This window comes from Penicillium bovifimosum (assembly GCF_028826915.1).
Source record: "Penicillium bovifimosum strain IBT 22155 chromosome Unknown utg000006l_segment0_segment0, whole genome shotgun sequence".
NCBI lineage: Eukaryota > Fungi > Ascomycota > Eurotiomycetes > Eurotiales > Aspergillaceae > Penicillium > Penicillium bovifimosum.
In genome coordinates, this window is record NW_026622715.1 from 14,943 (window position 1) to 34,613 (window position 19,671).

Here is a 19,671-nt window from a genome sequence, read left to right on the forward strand (position 1 = left end):
GTTAGGCGCAGAAATAACCAAGCATCCAGTCCCGTTGATTATGGAGAAGTCTGATCTGGGCCAGAAGAGCTAGTCTGTCGTCTTTATCATCAGCTGCCGATGATACCCTGCAGATATGACCTATTAGAGAGAATGAAATCCAATGTTACCGTCAAGATTATCATCTTCTGGAATCTAACTTTGAAACTAAGAGTCAAGGTAAGCTTGGTCGTACTCCACTGCTCCTCGGTAGAATGGCTGCAGGAGCAAATGTTGACTGACATACATAGGATGTCTTTCCATGTGCCTCTGTGTTTGCCGCCTGAGGCTCTCATCCATTGTTTGTCCTCTTTGTTTATGCAGGCTTAAATACAGCCTGCTTTCCATAGTTCATGGATCAGTTTCTTCTTCCTATTTTCCCCATGCAACTAGTTTCGTAGCGTCAACAGCAAATGATATTCGATGCTATTCCTGCGTTGTCGCCAAGTTGCTCCTGGAAATGGGTGACTCGTTCGTCGCCTGAGGCCACGAAAGGCAGAAACGGTTGCCTCAAATCCGCCAGCCGGGGGCTTATCACTATTGACCATGATGTGAACTTCAGGGAAGGCGAAGAGTCTCGAATCTCGCATCACTGGTCTCTCTTATAGAACGATCAATAATCAACAAAGTAACAACGATGTCAACCATCGCAACCTCAGGACTTTTGCTCCGGTGGCAATTGATGACATAACACAGAGCCCGCGGGCGAGGTCTTCCGGGCCTGTCTCTTTTCACCCTCAATCAAATGCACGGAATCATCAGATCGCACACTCTTTTTATATAGCCATGGCAAAATCCAAGGCCGCAAAGCGTAAGCGCGCTGCGCAAGCCGACCTTCCGCAAAAACTCCCCAAGGCAGCCTCGACTTTGATAACACCGCCTCCCGATGGCAAAACTGTCGAATCCACACATCTCAATGCGGTCGTTTCAGACGAGGATCTCGATATCACTATCGAGACGCTTACCGCGCTTGCCGAGTACCCCGGCCTGACCAAGTCGAAAGCCTGCAAGGACCTTCGAGTCGCAGTGTATGACTTCCGCCAGACATGCACTACAGGTGTCAACACGGCTGGTATGCTGCTGCGTTATTCCGGCTGAAACGGAAAAAATCAAACAGAACGAACTATGACTAATAATCTACAGAGGGCGCCAACTTGACAGCACGAATCACGGGTGCATTGACGGATGGGAAGTACATGGAAGCGAAGATCCTGCTCGCGGAGATGAGAATCAGAGGGGAACAACCCAAAATCGGAGCATTGTGTCGCTGGGTGCGAGATCTGGACGTTGTCAGTGGCCTCTCGACGCGGCCCAAATCCCAGGACCAAGTTTTACCCAAGCCCAGTGCCAAGGACCTAGAAATCTTCGGCGTTCTCGACGCCATATTACGTGTCAGCACGCCAATTGACATCAATCCTAATGCCATCGATGCAACGACCCCAATTGCGTTCCAGGCCATCTGGGATCTCCGTCCTCCAACTACGCCTCTTCCGGTATACGCCTCGGTCTTGGACAAATCTATCTTGGCCCTTGCGCCTAAGGATCCATCTGCCCTGCGGGTCATCGAAGAAACTCCTGGACCCCTTCGCAAGCCTCCCAATCACCACCCCGCCATCCTCTACACTACCGTACCGAATGCCGTTCCGCTGGCTCCCGTCGGCCCCACAATCACATATCATCCACATCCTGCTGTTCCTGGTCTTGGTCTTGCCCTAAATGTGCTCTCCGCCTCTGAGTGCAAGGCGATCATCGCTGCCGGTGAATCCGTCAATTTTGTACCCGATGCGCCCCTTCGCGAAGATGGAGACGTGAGCATCCTCGCCCACAACTTCTACTGGATCATCGACACTACCTTCCATGACATGCTCTGGGCGCGGATATCCCCTTATGTGCCGCCGTCGATCAACGGACGCCTCGTCCGAGGTATCAATCGCCGCTTCCGTGTGTACAGGTATGTTCCTGGCGCCGAATATCGGTGTCACATTGATGGAGCGTGGCCACCATCCGGTATTCTCCCCGATGACACATACGTGTACGACTCCTCGCCTGAAGAGAAGATGCAGAGCTCCATGTACACCTTTCTCCTCTACCTCAATGATGAATTTGAGGGGGGAGAGACAACATTTTTCGTGCCAGCTGTGCGGGAGGGGACTCTCAATGGATATCCGGTGCAACCTGTGATGGGAGCTGTCGCAATATTCCCACATGGGGAGTCCAATGGCGCTTTGTTGCATGAGGGGACAGGGGTGAGGAAGGGGGCAAAATATATCATACGGACCGACGTAGAGTATGACGTGAACCCCTCTGAAGATGGATGATATGATTATGATAATGCAGAACCCGCGCGATCTTCAGTGACATCCTTTGGAAGGGTTGTGTCTGAGGTGGCATATAATGACTGAACGAGCTCCTGATAGACAGTTTTCCAGCTTGGTTCATACAAAAGCACCATTATCAAAGGACATCATTATACATTGTCGTATGGTTGGAAATCCCTTCATTATGTACCCTATCTTGCTATACTACCGTGATTGTTCACCGGTACACGGGGTTGACGATATTGAAAGCCTTGGTTATGCTTGTTGCGGTGACTGCTGATCTTGGAATTTGGCATTCTTTGAACCCCCGGTGATGCCATACATCATATCCCTAGAGGGCTATGCATTCAAGGTATCTAAGACGCAGCCGGGGGGGATGGGAGGGTATATAAAGGGAGGGAGACTGCCGCATGTATCAGAAACCTATGGTTTATCCCGTCTTGAACGACTGAACATCGACTTCCTCGGAACTGCAGAAAACTACGTGCGCAGCCTATACCTAGATAGGAACAACTCATCCATCCTATACCAGCTTCCTCACTACCGATACGGTACATCGATGGCTTTAGCACCACGAATGAAGCTCTGTACTAACCAAGATCTCTCCCTAGTTCCCGCCGTTATCCTTTTCGAGATGTCTTTCAGGATTACCATACCCAGAATCGCCATACTTTGCTTCCTGTTCCTTGCAACAGCGCATCTAACTATGGCAAACTGCTGCACTGGAGTAAAGAGACACTGCTCCACAGATGCTTTAGGAACCGAAATATGCTTAAAGCTATGCGCAGATGGATCTAAGCCCAACCCCTTCTGTGGAAAAGGCAGTGAGTCAAGCTTCTTATCAAATATTTCATGATTACTCACTGGAAAAATCTCAGAGTGCGATCTTCTTGGCTGCAACTGCAGCGAGGGATGTCATAAGTAAATCAACCTGCCCAGGTGGCATATGGGCTCAGTACAACATACGCCTTGACCAATTGCACAATGGAACATTTGAAGCTTCCGAATAGCTTCCTGATTGATATCAAAAAAATCCCAAACTATTTCATAGTTGTCTTTGTATAGGAGGCAAACCCAGCGTAGAAGCCATCCAGAAGGTACTTAGGTTAGCCTCAACGGTACCTAGGAGTCTATAGCAAATTGTAATCGAGCACCGCTAGGTAGCCTTCCAGCCCCAAATGCACCTAATTGTATATAGGTATGACTGCAGACGGGGGAATGATCTTGATAAGCAGCGCCAGCAGAACGGCACTGTCGGGCCCGGAAGAGGGCGGATTACCATCTTCCTGCCCATGTGCTCACTCACTTATGCTACAAGGAACCTTAGATGATACTATCCAACGATGTGTTCGGCCGGGAAAGTCTCCAGAGGTTACATACAGCTACTATTTCACAACCTGGACATGAAAAGGCAAGGAGCAGAACAATACCTCATCTTATCATCATTCCGTAGCACGTTCATTTGCACTGTGGTGCTTCTCGACCTGTGGCTTTCCGTCGTATGCTGCTTCGGTCTCTTGATCTGGCCATAACTCCCTGTATGTTCATTGACTACATCATAATAGTGTCGGCGGTAATGGGTACACTGGACGCTTTCGGTACTGTGTCAGCTGCGCACGTGTGAAAATCCTCGGTTTGTGAACCAGCCTTAGCGGTTGATTGATACATTTTGCCATGCAGGGGCACCAGAATCAGATCAAACGCGGCACGTGTCGCATTGAGATTATTCTGATTATTGGGGCAATTTGTAGGATTAAGCCTTGCCAGTTGGCAGAGGGCTTACCAGTTGGCGGAGGGCTTACCAGTTGGCGTGAAGGATACTGACAACTGGACAGAAAATGTTTGCTGATAGGTATTTTCTTCGGGCTATAACTATATAAACACCATGGAAGTTACCCATGTGACAGGAAAGAAGCCCGCGAGCAAAAGTGGGAAATATTTACAGAAGTAGGTATCATATCTGCAGTTTTTGTCACATTTTTGTCGGCGACATATTTACCGTTGGAGTCCGGAGTTCGTGTGATGGAAGTCTGTCCAGCACTCCGAGCTCTGCGAATCCAGTCTGCGAGTTCGGTTACTCCTTAACTTTGACCTCTTCGCTGACATCTTCATCGGAGCTAGTGACATCACCCCCTTCGGGGTGAGATTTGTTCCCAGATCTCAATTGCCGTTGCATGGCCCGAGCCACACGAGGCGGGTCAAAGATGGTCTTGGATTGAGCGAAAATCTCGTCGATTTCCTCCAGTGATCGACCCTTGGTCTCGGGAAAGAAGAAGTATACGCTGGGCACGATCACGGCGTTTATGACAGCGAAGATGATGTAGTAACGGTTACCGATCGTGGAGAAGCCAACAGGGGTGACTTGGGCAATCAAGAAGGTAAAGCTCCACACGGTGGCAGTCGATATCGCATTCACTGCCGCGCGAACCTCAAGGGGAGCCATTTCCGCAGCGTAGAGGAAGGTGAGGCCGGAGAAGCCAACAGTGAAGATGAATTGGAAGACGTATAGGAAGACAACGGCCATCGCGAGAGCCCCTGTATTGTTGGCCGCGGAAGGCGAAGTCGTGCCAGCAAGGCCTGCCATACAGACTGTCATAGCGCCGGCACTCCATAACATCAGAGGTCGGCGACCAAGACGGTCAATGGTATAGTAAGCCAAGTATCCACCGAGGCATTGCATGAGAGTCATCGCAGCAGCGAGAACTCGAGATCTCACAGCGTCCATTCCAAGGTACTGCTCGAAAATAGTGGTCGCGTAGTAGGTGATCAGATTCACACCGCACATTTGCTGGAACATCTGGCCTGTCGCGGCAAGATATGCGCGATGGAACAGCCGTTGTTTGCCATTTTTGAACAGTTTGGTCCAAGAACCCGAGCACTGGGCAAGTGATGTCTCGATGCTAAGCACGTTATCGTTGATGATTCCTGAATCCTCGTCGACATTGAGCAATGCTGCAAGCACTCTGCGTCCTTCCTCCACTTGCCCGGTTTTGATGAGCCAACGAGGCGATTCCGGCATGCTGGTGATGAAAATGAGTGCAGTGGCTGACATGACGATCTGAAAGGCGAGAGGGAATCGCCAAGAGACGGAGTTATCCTTGACGAAATAGAAGCCTAACTCGATCCAGAGGGCGAGTGTTACACCAACACCAAGAAAGATGCCGTCAGTCACAACACTGGATCCTCGCTTATCCGCAGGGGAGATCTCCGATTGCCAGACAGGGACCGTCGCGATGCATCCACCGACGCCTAGCCCGAGAACCAGTCTTGCGACGATGAACTGGGCAAAATCGAAAGAGGTCGCCATGAGAATGGCCCCGATGATTGAGATGAAGCTCGTGATGAAAATCACTTTCCGTCGGCCCCAGAGATCGCCGAGATAGATGCACGATAGGGAGCCGAAAATACCACCGACGGTATAGAGGGCGATGACAGTACCTATTGGGAACCCTGATCAGCCCAAAAGCAAAAGTTTTGAGTTGGCGATTGACCAACCTTGCAATTGGGAGTTTTCTTTATTGAGAGCTCCAACGGTATGGATTGTATCCATGCGGGGAAATTGAGCGTTGAATGAATCGAGCGTTAACAGGCCACCAGCCACGCTCATGTTGTAACCATAGCAAGTGAAGCATGGATACACGACCAGCCAAACAGCGGCGCGGACAAGGGCATTGCCTCGAAGGCCAAAATACGGCTTCAAACCCATCTTGAGTTCTTGACGACACTCCTTCAAAAGCCCACAGAAACAAAGTCAAGAAAGAAACTATTTTCCGAGAACAGCCCGTTGACCTCAAGGCGGTGGCAGATACTTTTTTACACTAGGTTTACATGGTAAGTGGTCAGGTAGATCGTGAGGGACTGAGGGTAGTCGGTAGTCCATGGGTCTCCATATTGTGGGCCTTTGCCACTTGAACTGATCTTCGAATTGTCGATCACGGTCTATATGTTGTAGTAAATCGCGGCCGTCTCATGTTGACGGTATATTATGTTGGGGAACACATTCATCTCATACAAGGACAATGCATGGCATAAACCCTAAAGCGTAACTATACATCAAACAAACTTTTTGTGTGAAGGTTCCTGAGCACGCTTGTTGTGCCACAGCGCCACTGTGGATCAGAGTTTTCTTTAAGGCCCGGACAGGGGCCAAAGATAAGCCGATCTTCGACCGACTGACTAACAACATAACATAACTAAGGTTAGTTAACTAACTACACTAGTTAGTTAACCTGAAGCTTCCAAGGCTGTGAACTTGTGCGACATTCATCAGCGAAAAAGATAATATAAAAAAAATGAATCCTGATAGGTTAAGCCGAGAATTTAGCTCTGAATCTCTACCCCGGAAAAAGGATTTACGGTTCGCATAGTGTTTTCAAAAGTTTAAACTTGCACGGGCGCTATCAAATTGATATGAGAAGCCAATGTCTCTACTAGGTTATGTCAGGCTCGAGGCCTGGACCGAAGCAATGCTTCCTCTTGCTTCTTTGAGATTCAAAGGGCCTTGGACTGAACTCATAACTCTACATCTAAAGCCCTAAGACCCAACGGGGGAGCTTGTGACATTTCTAAGGCGCGCCTGGTGGCAGTATCGTACCAACCCTTTGGCTACGGCTCAGGGATTAAGTACCTGGGAGACAAGCTCCGCCATGTTCAGCAGCTCCTCGTCATGCATGTGCCTACCAACAAGCTGCACGCAGCACGGTGCTCCCTCAATCACATCCGGCAAATCTCAATATCTGCATCAGCACCTTTACTGACACGCTAGGTACGGGCTCCGTTACTTACATGGAGGTCTGTAATTTACGTCCCGAACAAATTCCTTATCGGCACTCTTCATCGCCTTGCCATACGGGATGATGCAGCTTGGGTACTTGGGGGAGTCAGTATCCGAGGTATGATCGGCATGAATGATACTTACATCCATCACATTCCATAGAACGGTGTAAGGCACAAAGCCAAAGACATCGTGAGGTTGGGCAGTGCCTTGATATCCTGGGCAAATGATGGCGTCTATCTTGGCCTGAGTGATAAGAGAGCGAAATTGCTCCTTCAGATGATTGCGTTGCATGTTAAGGTCATACAATGCCTCTAGGGTCAATGGTGCGTAGTCAAATGGCATGTAATCATGTGGTAGAGCTGTTGACTTATGTGCAGGAATGGTTGGCTCTCCACTAGCAGCAATATGTTGGAACGCGGTCCGAGCTGGGTCCATCGAGAACATGCGGAAAGCCAGCGCACATGCGTCCCGAATGAGCGTGGTCTTGAGTGAGACCATCTCATGTCCAGCCGCAACCAGCTTCTCGTTTGCGCTTGTAAGGGTTCGCAGAACGGGTGGATGCAATGGAAAATGACAATCTTCCTGCAGAATTCCCAGCCGCAGACCTGGCTTAGGGGTAATGGTACGCCATGGAGAGTATATCACCGAAGAATCCAGTTGCCAGGGATCCGCATTCGTTGTGAGTCTCATGAACAACTCCAAATCCCTGACTGAGGTTGCCAAGGGCCCGGCACAAGCCTTGATCCCGGCCAGCCCCTGACGAGCGGAGCTAGTTTGTCCTCCATATGGGATCCGGTCCGCGGAAGGTCGAAACGCGTAGGTCCCGTTACAGATAGCGGGAATTCGAATGGAGCCAGCGATATCTGTAGCAATTCCCAGCACTGATCCCCTCATGGCAATCAGTGCCCCTTCGCCCCCAGACGATCCCCCGGCGGTCAGATTTGATCTGTGAGGATTGAGGGTCCGGCCGAATACGTAGTTATGGGAATCAGCGGCCTATCGGCGTGAGCGTTTGGAAGATATCTCGGCCTTCTAAATCACTCACCATCATCGTCTGCGGAACGTTTGTCTTCACGTATGGGATGGCCCCTAGGTTGAGCATGATCTGAACAGCAGGAGAGTTCGAGCTGACAGGGCCATTCCCGATGAACGAGGTATATCCGATTGTGGAAGGAATTCCTTCGATATTGAAACAGTCCTTTGTATCTCAATGGTCAGCCCGAGTCGCTCCTTCGGAGTGCCTTCATCCTTGCCTTGAAGCTAATCGGCAATCCGTGTAGTGGCCCCACAGGTGTTCCTGTCTTGGTCAACGTCTCATCCAGTTCCTTCGCACGTTGCAGTGCTCGCTCGAAAAATGTTTCGGTAAGACATCGAGTCTGCAAGCACATTAGAACTTGACAATTGGGCCTATTGGATGGTCGATGATACACACCACTTGCTGCGCAATCGCTGCGCGAATACAAAACGCCTCCGTGACTTCATAGGCCGACAACTCTTGGCAATGAAGCTTCTCTAATAGATCAGTCGCATCATATTTCTCGGTAATTTCGAGTTGCCGCGCTGACAAGATTCCGGACTGTCGTGGGATGTCTAGGACAGTCGCGCCAGATGTGTCGGATATGCTTGTCAGTTCTTCTGGAAGCCGCCATGCAGCAGGGATTTTAGCAGCAGCTTCGGCTTGTTTCTTGTGCACTAGCACTTCCCATGGTTCAGATGGCATCTGTAGTACCGTATGCTTATTATATGTAGAGAAAAAGCAGAGAGTCAGGCATGGAAGGTTCCAATACCTATAAATTGGAGATGGAATAAAAGCGGGAAGGAAACTGGGAAGAAATGGAAGTGGGTTTATATACAATCAGATGCGGGGAAACGATTGGAAGCACTGCCGGCAGCACAAGAAATCGAAATACCGTAATCGTGCTACCTACGACTTCGTACTACGACACCACTTTCTTGGTGTTAGTTAGTGCGTCCCACTAGATGATAATCCTGGTACGCAGTGGTCAGGTACCTTACCTTTTATCTATCGTCACCATAGCCCGACAATCTAGGGACAAAATGTGAGTTTCGACAAAGTCCGCAGCCTAACACCTGCAGCGATCCCTGCTACTTAGCTACCTGTCGGAGGCAGTAACCGATTAGAATATACCAGTCCGCCATGAAACAGTCATTCTCAACACATCACTTTCGTTGGAATACAGAAGACCGATAGCCACCATAAAACTGTCAGCAATGGCTCTCCACTTCGAGGCATATCAGCCGGCAAGTAAATATGTGGGGAAAGTGTAAGTTCCACTAAGTTCCACACCTTTTCCGCGCGCCTGGAGCGGGTCAACCGGTTAACGCCCAGAGGATGCGACGAGGTCACCGACTAGGTTCGGGAAATAGTAACGAGGATACATGTCGAGCAGTGATACTACTACTACATTCCCCACCTATCCCACCGCTATGGGGATGGTCATTACGCACAGAGTGCCACAGACTCTTCTAGTACTAGTACTGTAATAAAATGGATTGCAGACCTGCCAGCCGGTGGAAAGATCGTCCATGATTGAGGAGAAGGCCGACTACTGTAGGTAGCAGCCACACTCGCGGCTTGGTAGAATCAGGACGGGCGTAAATCAACATATCCCAAGCTCCTAAGTCCTACCGGATTGTGACACATCCACTCGAACTCGTTTCTCTACCGAACACTCCAACTCGAAGTCGAAGCAGATGTCAACTTGTTACTTGACTGACCTTCTGATAAACGATCAACAGTCTGATGCACCGCCGCACAGGTGGATATCACACCACGGACGTGGCGATGGCGACAGAACCCAGCCCTTGCCGAACTCTAAGGGTCATGATTCCTACCAGAAAGATTATTATTCAAGACTAAAGTATCATGGCCACCAGGACCAGCCGACCAGGTAGTTACTAGTTAACGAATTGTAAGAAGTACTAGTACTGTGTTGGGACTTTCGGAGTTCCTCGGGAGACTTTGGAAGGTACACAGAGTCCACGGTTCGGTTCCCCGCAATCTGATGGATGTGGGGAAGGTACACTCGAAGTGGGCGTAATGACCCTGAGAGAAAGTGTCGACATGTACACTCGGACCTTATCACATGATTCCGAAATTCTGCCTATTCTGCCAGATTTTGGCGCACTAAACCTCATCGGATTGCTTGAGCCTTGGGCTAACTTCTTCGTTGTGAAATCAGACTGATAGCAGCAACTCCACGACATCGGCCACTTAGATTGGCGCGAGAAATCGACGTTCGGAGAAGGTTCTCGGGGTTTATTCATCGAAAAAAAGGATCTTGGTCTTGGTTATTTTCCCGCACCTTCGATCAAGATGCAAAATCAAGACTTTCCTACTAGGTAACATCTGGAAACTATCACCTAACTGTACATAAAATGTCTTCTTCTACAGTATGTCCCAATACTGGTGCTACCAGTTTCACTTTCAACTATTCATTTATCAAACTTGACTATATAAGCACATTGGACGATTGTGGAGGGTGTATAGGCTGTGATATCCTCGGGGGAGTAGGTGTTTGACCTTTCTTGGTTGGTGGTGGCCGTCTAGTTTCCGTAATTTCATTTATTGGCTTCATGGTTCCGTCTTCAGCTGTTGTAAGTACGTGCGACGAAAGTGATATTTGCATGCCGAGTGACGAGGCAACGGCAGTTCGCTTCTTGGGCAAGGGTGGGGCACCAGCTCAAAGGATAACCTTGTGATCAGCGGCCTGCTCCTCAGGCTCACCGAAGACATCAATGTTCCAGCGAGGCTTGTTGGCAGTGTAAGGAATGTTGTAGCGCCGGCGGTTGGCACCCAGGGCGCTGACGTTTTGGACCTCCTCGGCGGTGAGTCCAATCTCTTTGAAGTTGTCACGAATGCGAGAAGGCGTGATTGACTTGGGGATTACACTGTGTCCACCGACCTGAGACCAAGCAAGACTTGAAGAATATTAGCACATTGAACACGGTTGGGCAAAAGATCGGGATGATCTTACATGACGTGGGCGGGGGTGACTGTCTCGCCAGTCCGCTTGGCAACAGACTCGGCAACTTCCTTGACCTCGGGGCGAGTGATGAGGAGGGGGATGTTGAGCATGTTGTTACCGAAAGCCTGGGGATTCAGTCAGCTTTGGACGTTTGCGGCATTATCTTAGAGCATGGTACATACGGAGTAAGCAGTGACGTGAATGGCCTTCTGCTGGCAATACTCAATCAAGTCATTGCTCTGGAGCACGGGGTGGCGCTCAATCTGGTTGACGGCAGGGACGACGCCGGTGCCGTTAATGATAGCCTCGAGCTATGTATTGTATTAGCTGTGTGTCGTGATCTCTGAATCAGGAATAATACGAACATGCTCGATCTTGTGGTTGGAGACACCGATGGAGCGGGTCTTGCTCTTAGGGAGCTTGGTCATGGCTGGAGAGCGAGTTAGCTGCGTCTAACCCCCTGCTCTCAGGCGGTAGATGCTCACCCTTCCAGGTATCCACAATTGAAACACCATCGTCAATAACCACGTCACCACCCTCAACAGTACTGTCAGCAATAAGGGGGAAGTAATCCTCGCCCTTCTGGAAGGCAACGGGCCAGTGGACAAGGTAAAGCTGGGACGGTCAGCGATTGTGTAGAGAAATATAGAATAACAGACCCATACATCAAGGTATTCCAATTCGAGCTCGGCCAGGCAGGCATCCAGAGAGGCCTCGACAACCTCGGGGCGGTGCTGGCTAGATGAAGAGTCAGTACTTCTGATGTGTCAAACTGCAGTTCTAGTCATCATACGTGTTCCACAGCTTGGAGGTCTGTAAAGTAATGAGTCAGTCTCTGGAAGCCTGCGTGTTTTCAATTGGCGATTATTGGCTTACAATGAAGAGATCCGAACGCTTCAGACCGGGAACATCCTGGTAAGCACGCTTGATGCCCTCAGCGACTTCACGTTGATTCTGGTAGCTGAAAACGAGTGGCGATTAGTTTGGTACAATCCGCAACGGGGACAATTGCAATCAACGGTAGCTGCATACATGGTGGCCAAGTCCTGAAGGGGGTCAGCAAATCAGTCGCCAACGGAAAACAAAGATGCACATACCAGGTGGCGGTAACCGGCCTTCAGGGCCTCATAGACAGCCTCGCCTACCTGACCAGGGGCGGACTGCCAGGTACCAAAGCCTAGCTGGCTGTACATGGGTCAGTAACCGTATAGTATACTTGAGTACGGCGCAATTGGACTCACGGGATCTCATAGCCCGAGTTGAGGATGACCTTCTTTCCAAGAGACATTTTGTAGGTGATTTTGATGTTAAACAGAAGATAGAAGTATTATTGAGAGATAGAGAAGAGGAAAGTAGAAGACACGGGGAAATCCCGCATCTTAACCCAAGTTCTTTGGCGGGGCTGCCACTGAACGCGTCGCCAACCCACGGAGTAGACTCCACCTAGGGTAAACAGTACAACGGGATTATACCTTCAAATATTGAGAATATGCAAATTTACCAAATCTATAGCTTCCCAACTAGCCATATATTCAGATATCTCTCTAGTTAGATCAATCTGCTCATCACAGAAAGAGAAAAAGAAAAAGAAAGAAAAAGAGCATAGAGTAAAAGTGATCTAAACGGGTTAGCGCCGTTTTGCCCCCGCGGGGGTGCTTGCCTAATGATGTCATGGTTCTTCTCCGGGCATCGGAAGGGGAGTCGGGGAAATTTCCAGGCATATCATTGGCGGAACTCCATCTCTTCTACGGCCTTTACCACTCTCCAAACTTGGAAAGCCGTGAACTCCGACACATAATACGGAGATAGTCCGAGCACATTGCCAGTGTGCCACATCCTTCGGCCCATCCCTCGGCTTGGTAACTCGGGTCAATACCGCTTGTCGGGGCGAGAGCCCCGATTCAGACCGGGAATGCCTAGTGAGCATTTTGGAACTCTAGAGTCTTGTCTGCCACTGAACACATTCTATCTAGTACCATCACTACCGGTTAGAGGAATAGCTGGGTCAAACCCGCAGTTGCTCCGCATCTTGATAAGGATTATCCCGAATGACATCTAAGCTCCTGGCTTCATTGCCCTCGGTTGTATTCACAAATCATGTTTCTGTCTAAAACTAATGCCGACTTACTGCTGCATGAAAACCTTGAGAAGTTCCGGATAGTTGGGGGTTCCCATCCCGGTCACTGGATCCCAACCCTCGGCCGCAGAAAAGCCATCAGTGCCGCAACCCGCATTGGTGCCCGTGGTTACATCGAAGAACGCCTCGGGGTGCGCATATAAGACCGGATTGACAAATCCGACTGTGGACTTACCAGCAGCCAATCGCTCCTCGTTGATGCGGGTAAGGATCCCAGCAAACACCGGCGCGGAGGCCGACGTACCACCAATCGATTGAGGGAGTCCCTTGTTGTAGATGATGACCCGGTCACCAATGGCTGAAACATCGGGATAGCCACGGCCGATCCTGTTGTAGATACCGTTATTCTCACCAAAGCTGCTGTTATCCACGCTCTTGTAGTACGGATACGACAGCTCGGCCTTGGAAAAGTAATCGGCCACAGCCTGGGTCTGGTAATCAGGTGCCTTATAGATGTTGCTAAACCCGCCACCCGACGGGAACCGAGTTACAGCTTGTTCGACATGATCTCCTGGCTTGGCACCTGAAGGAATCTCCGTCCCTCCCACCGCCGTGAGGTAAGGACAGGAGGCAGGGAAATCGGGAGCGAAGATCTTGCCATCCTTTCCAAGGCAATTGCTCGGGGTAGGGTCACCTCCACGGCCAGCCACGCCCGAATCGCCCGAGGCGACCACCACGGAGACTCCCTGGGTACCCAGCTTCATGAACTCAGCACACTGGCGCCGCTGGTAGGAAATGGGGAGGTCCGCCTCAGCGGCGCCATATGAAATGGAGATAACATTGGGGGGTTTGTACACGCCACATTGTAGAGCGCCCTTGTAGCCCCCCTCTGCCGGGTTGGGATATGAAGGGTCCAGGGGCGAGACCTCACTGCAGTATGATCCGTCAATGGCATCCAAGAATGTATTGAGGAAACCCTGGAAAGAGTAGTTATTCTCGTAGACCATGTCGTCGCTTTGGAAGAGGATGGAGTCCTGTGGCCAGATGATCGGATATGAAATCTGGAAGTCCAGATCGGATTCTGGCCCAGCATTGACTATGCTTGCCGGGGCTGTGCCACCATCAACTGACTTCAGAGTTGGGTGGGTGCCGATGGGGATTTTCCTGTTGAAAAGTTAGGTCCGTCATCTCTGCCATATTGAGGGAATACCCCAGAGGCAACATACGGGTACAAGGTTGCGAAGTATAAATCCAAATCTTCCTGGGCGTAGACATCCCCGATGCCTGCAAAGATACCTAGCTCATTCCCCTTTGTGGCAGAGTGGCCCGCACTGATGTTATACATCTCTGTGAGATTGTCAGCATATTATCATCACATCGAGAGATGGCCAGTTGCTTTTCGACGGCGTACCTTGGATGCATTGGGGCGTCACAACGTGCGAACAGAAGGACGTCAACTCAGTCACCAGCTTTTCAATTGGCATGGTGATTGGCTCAAGAATAGGGGGAATCCCATCCACGGAGCGTTTCCGGCTATTGCTTGATTTCCTGACGCCAGTCACCTCCCGCAGAGCGATTCCTGGAGTGATATAATCGACGTGCTCACGCACAGAGCTCGGGATATGATACCTGCATCCAGAAGTCAGCGTGAGGTATAATCGTACTCCAATCGACGACCTTACTCGCGACACGCGACATGCGATCGGCCCGTTTCCGCGTGGGAATAAAGGTAGTACTTTGTATGCAGCAACTCTTCCAACTCTTTGGCCTCCGCGTCGAACTGGATCCACTGCTTGTTGACCGACTGCGTGATCCGTTCCGCCGCGATGCCAGCGGACTCCAACCATGTGCGCACATCACTGACGCTTTTGTCACTTGGAGCGAAGAGATCATGCACTTGATCCGCGGTGAGATGTTGGCCGTAGCGGCTCGAGGAGGGGTTGGATCTTTGAGAGGCGGGTGTCAGTTGCAGATTCAAGATTCGTGGATAGCAAGTCAACTGCGTGAGTCGTACAAATCCATAAGGAGATCATGACCATAGTCCAAGTTAGACTGGGTCAACCCGATGCGCACAGGTAGTGACACTTTTGGGTCGAGCTCCTTCCCTTCAACCCAAGCCTTTGGGATCACTTCGCGACGTTCATGTAATTGATACTCATGGGCGGTTGGTACAGCCAAGGCACAGGCTGCTAGGGCACAAACCAGTAGGGAGTACTTCATGCTGCTTCAGGAGATTGCCAATGCAGCTTCCTCCTTGGACTTTAAAATCTAAACGGATCCAGCTGAGGCACGGCGGATGCGGCGTACTTAATAGTATCGCCTGTTCAAATATCCACCCTCTGGTCTCCCAGATCATCACGCACTAAATGCAACCCGAAAGCCCATAGCGCTCCACGAGCCATCCAAATCCAAATCGCGCCATTGAAGGTCAATAATCTGCCTCGCAGTGGAACTCTAAGCATTTTTAGTGGGCCTGGATGGGCCGTTCAGGGTCAACTCCCTTCTGATTCGGTGGGTGGAGATTACCCAAGAGGAAACCCAAGCAGGCGATCGATGCTAAGGCCCCGAGGGGAACGGCAGATGGGGTATTGATGGAGCTTGAGTTTGACCTGTAGTTGTGCCAACTGCCAATCAATCTTGAACTGAACATGTTAGTATTGTTTCCCTCTCCTCTCAGGCTCCTGTACTCCGTACTCCGTACTCCATACGGGATCATCTGAGAGGGGGTGAGGCGGAGAGTATCGATATTCATGTTGTATCATTATCATGTACGTTGGATGCCATTGGGGTTGCGTCCATCGGCGACTTTCACATAGGCTCATAGCACCGGGAGGCATTTCCAAACATGATCTACGCAGTATTTCAGACCTCGGAATAGAGATCTCAGTCATATCAATGTTGATTGTTGACTGCCGAGATCACCGGACAAATAATGAGGCACGTGCAGATAACAATGCCTCGCGTTATGGAAGAGTAGGGAGTAGCCCCTGAATACTGACTTAGCTTCCATCTTCATGAATGGCGAATGCTTGAATCGTAATACGGTAATTACTAATTTCAATGTGCATTTGCCATTGTTCGGTGGAAATATTACTCATATGAAGTTGAGTAACTTGAGTGATCCTGCCATCCTGATGGTTGGATGCCGAAATGAGGCCGACGATCTCAAGCCATTTCTGCAACCCCTGAATCCCCGCAATTTCCGACCATGGCTTGAGGAATGGCTGCGCTTCTACGAGATGTATGCAGTATGACACAATAATTGAGTCAAGATGGTAGATGTATGAAGTTCACATCCATTGTACAAGAATCATGGCATAAATTACTATTCGAGCTGATGGCCCGGATGTTACATGCCAGGACCAATCTTGAACTCTTGAGGCCGCTACGCAGCTGCCTGACCTCAGCATATAGATAGTAGAGGATAATCTGAGTTGTATTGAGAGATAGTACAAAAGACACCAACGATTCTAACATTGGTGGCAGAAGAACACTTGCATGGGCCTTCTACAGGCATACGTCACGCGAGCTCAAAAGACAGGACCTCCGTTTCAAAGTTCATTCTAGCTCGGGGAGCAATTTGGGATTGCACATGCAGGAGAGGGTATCACAGGGACCGCGGATGGCGTCGAGCCACCGACAGGCAGGGTGCACATATTAGGCGTATAAACGGGGTATCTCAATGTAGAAGTAGTGCCAGCACTCAAGGGATTTGGAGGAGGAAATTCGGTCTCCGTGCACTCGACTCCTTGCCGAGGACGTTCCGCCGTACATCGTAAGATGGAAGTGTGTAGAGAGCGGTTTTCCGGTCCCTGCTTCATGACGCTAACACGGGTTTGTTTCGACTGCCGTGTCTTGGCCGCGTCGAGGGACTGCCTCAAAGAGGCGATGCGATACCGTGGGGGTATCACTCTCCATTCTCAACTGGAGACAGATACATAAGCAGCCACTCAGGGTCCACACCATTTCCATAACAGATCCACCAGCTGCTGCCGATGCAATGGCTTAGCGATGTAATCGTCCATCCCCTTGGACAGATATATTTCAGCATCTCCCTTGAGTGCATTGCCGGTCAATGCAAGGATAGGCACATCGAGTTTCATCAGACGGATTTGCTCTGTGGCCGCCAATCCGTCCATGACGGGCATGTTGATATCCATCAGGATCACGTTATATGTAAACGGCTTCTGTTTGACCATCCGCACTGCCTCCGCGCCATCCCAGGCAGCGTCGACGCGCGTGAATCCTAGGCTGCTGAGAAGCTTCAACATGATAGTTTGATTGACTTTGTTGTCTTCAACTAATAGGATGTGCTTCTGTGGCGCAATCTCCAAGAGCGCCTCGGAATGATCCGCCTCAACCGGGGACGCCGGTCGCATCCTCTGCTTTGAGGAAGTGAGCGGGTTATGGCGAGCCATCTTAGCTGTCAACCAGAACACAGTGCCTGTCCCCTCTGGATTGGCATGGAATCCAACCGTTCCATCCATCAGTTCAGCCAGGCTCTTGCAGATAGAGAGGCCAAGGCCAGTGCCCTGGTATCGTTTGGTAGCCGTGTCCGCGAAGCGCGTGAAGGGGGTGAAGAGAGTACTTGCGGCATCCTCGGGAACACCGATGCCAGTGTCTTCAACATACGTGGTAACTGTAAACAGATCGGGATTCCGTTCGTCTGCTGTGTAAGTCGCGTGCACTCGGACGTGACCACTCTCGGTAAATTTGACTGCATTGGTCACCAAATTTTGCAGAATTTGGCGGAACCGCAAGGGGTCCCCTTTGAGTTCTGAGGGAAAGCCCTCGCTGACACCGCCGCTGATTTCGACGCCCGGTTTGAGTGACGACTGACAATTTCGAACCACGGCCGTAATCACGTTTTCAATGTTGAGCACGTCTGGGTTCAGAGGGAAAGTTCCCGAGGACAGTTTTGAATAGTCCAGCACATCGTTGATGACCTGCAAGAGAATAGTTGTTGAGTCTTCCAGAATGGTTGCATATTCCCGTTGGTCGGTATTCAGCTCGGTCCTCAGCAGCATCGAGAGAGCCAAGAGCATCCCATTCATGGGAGTGCGCAGTTCATGGGACATGTTGGCCAGGAAGTCGGATTTGAGCTTGGCGGATTCTTCGAAGGCATCAATCAAACGGGTCTCGGCCGCCCGACGTTCGGTTAGATCGCGGGTGACTTTAGCGAAGCCCACATGGCTGCCGTTCTGATAGATGGCGGTGATCATGACATTAGCCCAGAATCGGCTGCCATCCTTGCGGTATCGCCACCCTTCGTCCTCGACTTTTCCTTCCCGTAAGCAGACCTCCAGCTCACGGGCGGGTTTACTGACTTCGCAATCCTCGGCGCTGTAGAATATGGAGAAATGCTGACCGATGATTTCGTCTCGAGTGTAACCTTTCAGAATGGCAGCTCCCGAGTTCCAGGTCGCAATGTGGCCGCTGGTATCCAGCATGAAAATGGCATAGTCCCTCACCGTATCGATCAAGATTTTGTAAGTTTCATTGACATATGTTTGTTCGCTGACAGAGTTCGACCTTTTCCGTTGACCCTTGGTCCGCTGTGATTCCAGGAGCACGTAGATTAGATTGTCGCCTTCAAATATGGGGATCACGCTGAGTGAAAACTGGGTGTTGGGTTCGGGTGATTTAACGTGCTTGATGACCTGCACGTCGCGAGTTGAGATGGCGGTGCCTATGGCACCGCTCAGAGATGTGACGCTGGAGACTGGGAGGATGGAGGTGGGAAGGTCGTAGATATTCCGGGTCATGAGTCGCTCGCGAGACCACTTGAAGGCTTCCACATGACTATCGGATACCTCGACGATTCGTAGTGCGCCATCCAAGACGAGGGTTGGTTTACTGCGAAAGCAGGGGGTTAGTGATGTTCATATTCGTACTTTCGCCCAGGGATTCGCAATGCGACGAATTTCATTTGGAAGATCTTGGAGAGGCATCCTCACGGTGTAAATCGATAAATGCGAGTCATAGATCCGCTCGAGATCGACTCTTTCGGAGCGATTTTCTCATGCAACTGGAGTTTTCGAAGGGCGTCGAGACTCAAATCGGTCTCTTCCGGGGGAGTGACCACCATGGCTACATTGCTAGGACAACAGTCGGCAATTCTCAGGCGCATTTCATCCACAGGCATATCACTCATAGCCCGAATGATAAAAGTGAGGATCTCATTCAAAGGGGTGTGGTTTCCTTAGAAGAAAAATGGTATGGATCTGGATATAGGAGATCAGGTGGAAGACTTTGGGGTGAAAACTTGGTTCAAGAGTCCGGGCGATGATGCGAACTGAGTGGCCGGGAGAAATCCCCGGCGGGGAACGGAGGGGCTTCCAGACCAAGTGTGGATATGAGTACGGGAAAAAGGGCAGAAGAAGTGGAAATAGAGCAAGAAAATGAGGAAAACAAGGAAAACCAATAAAGATTTGCAAACTTCTAAGAATTAGAGGAAAATGAAGAAGAAGGGATACCCGATACACCCACTTG

General features: G+C 50.3%; 6 protein-coding genes across 6 annotated transcripts; 1 reads left to right on the forward strand and 5 right to left on the reverse strand.

The window, feature by feature from the left end:
• Nucleotides 1-804: 804 nt before the first annotated feature.
• On the forward strand, nucleotides 805-2,336 carry N7515_007630 (prolyl hydroxylase family protein; the record flags this gene model as incomplete). The annotated part of the gene is made up of 2 exons (XM_056668374.1): nucleotides 805-1,090; nucleotides 1,162-2,336. 2 exons carry the CDS (start codon nucleotides 805-807, stop codon nucleotides 2,334-2,336), a joined length of 1,461 nt encoding a protein of 486 aa, XP_056518204.1.
• Nucleotides 2,337-4,410: 2,074 nt separating this feature from the next.
• Nucleotides 4,411-6,042, reverse strand: N7515_007631 (sugar porter family MFS transporter; the record flags this gene model as incomplete). Its single annotated transcript, XM_056668375.1, has 2 exons — nucleotides 4,411-5,774; nucleotides 5,832-6,042. The coding sequence occupies 2 exons, from the start codon at nucleotides 6,040-6,042 to the stop codon at nucleotides 4,411-4,413; spliced, it is 1,575 nt and encodes a 524-aa protein (XP_056518205.1).
• A 906-nt stretch (nucleotides 6,043-6,948) lies between these two features.
• On the reverse strand, nucleotides 6,949-8,833 carry N7515_007632 (putative general amidase; the record flags this gene model as incomplete). The annotated part of the gene is made up of 6 exons (XM_056668376.1): nucleotides 6,949-7,064; nucleotides 7,122-7,206; nucleotides 7,255-8,109; nucleotides 8,159-8,311; nucleotides 8,403-8,489; nucleotides 8,546-8,833. The coding sequence occupies 6 exons, from the start codon at nucleotides 8,831-8,833 to the stop codon at nucleotides 6,949-6,951; spliced, it is 1,584 nt and encodes a 527-aa protein (XP_056518206.1).
• A 1,984-nt stretch (nucleotides 8,834-10,817) lies between these two features.
• akr1 (putative aldehyde reductase (AKR1)) lies at nucleotides 10,818-12,390 on the reverse strand (the record flags this gene model as incomplete). Its single annotated transcript, XM_056668377.1, has 11 exons — nucleotides 10,818-11,055; nucleotides 11,112-11,227; nucleotides 11,285-11,413; nucleotides 11,468-11,532; nucleotides 11,588-11,717; nucleotides 11,768-11,840; nucleotides 11,896-11,915; nucleotides 11,979-12,063; nucleotides 12,135-12,148; nucleotides 12,200-12,287; nucleotides 12,344-12,390. 11 exons carry the CDS (start codon nucleotides 12,388-12,390, stop codon nucleotides 10,818-10,820), a joined length of 1,005 nt encoding a protein of 334 aa, XP_056518207.1.
• Nucleotides 12,391-13,226: 836 nt separating this feature from the next.
• Nucleotides 13,227-15,399, reverse strand: N7515_007634 (S53 family peptidase; the record flags this gene model as incomplete). The annotated part of the gene is made up of 5 exons (XM_056668378.1): nucleotides 13,227-14,343; nucleotides 14,406-14,526; nucleotides 14,591-14,808; nucleotides 14,862-15,125; nucleotides 15,194-15,399. The coding sequence occupies 5 exons, from the start codon at nucleotides 15,397-15,399 to the stop codon at nucleotides 13,227-13,229; spliced, it is 1,926 nt and encodes a 641-aa protein (XP_056518208.1).
• Nucleotides 15,400-17,129: 1,730 nt separating this feature from the next.
• On the reverse strand, nucleotides 17,130-19,333 carry fos-1 (sensor histidine kinase/response regulator Fos-1/TcsA; the record flags this gene model as incomplete). Its single annotated transcript, XM_056668379.1, has 2 exons — nucleotides 17,130-19,035; nucleotides 19,137-19,333. The coding sequence occupies 2 exons, from the start codon at nucleotides 19,331-19,333 to the stop codon at nucleotides 17,130-17,132; spliced, it is 2,103 nt and encodes a 700-aa protein (XP_056518209.1).
• Between the last annotated feature and the right edge of the window lie 338 nt (nucleotides 19,334-19,671).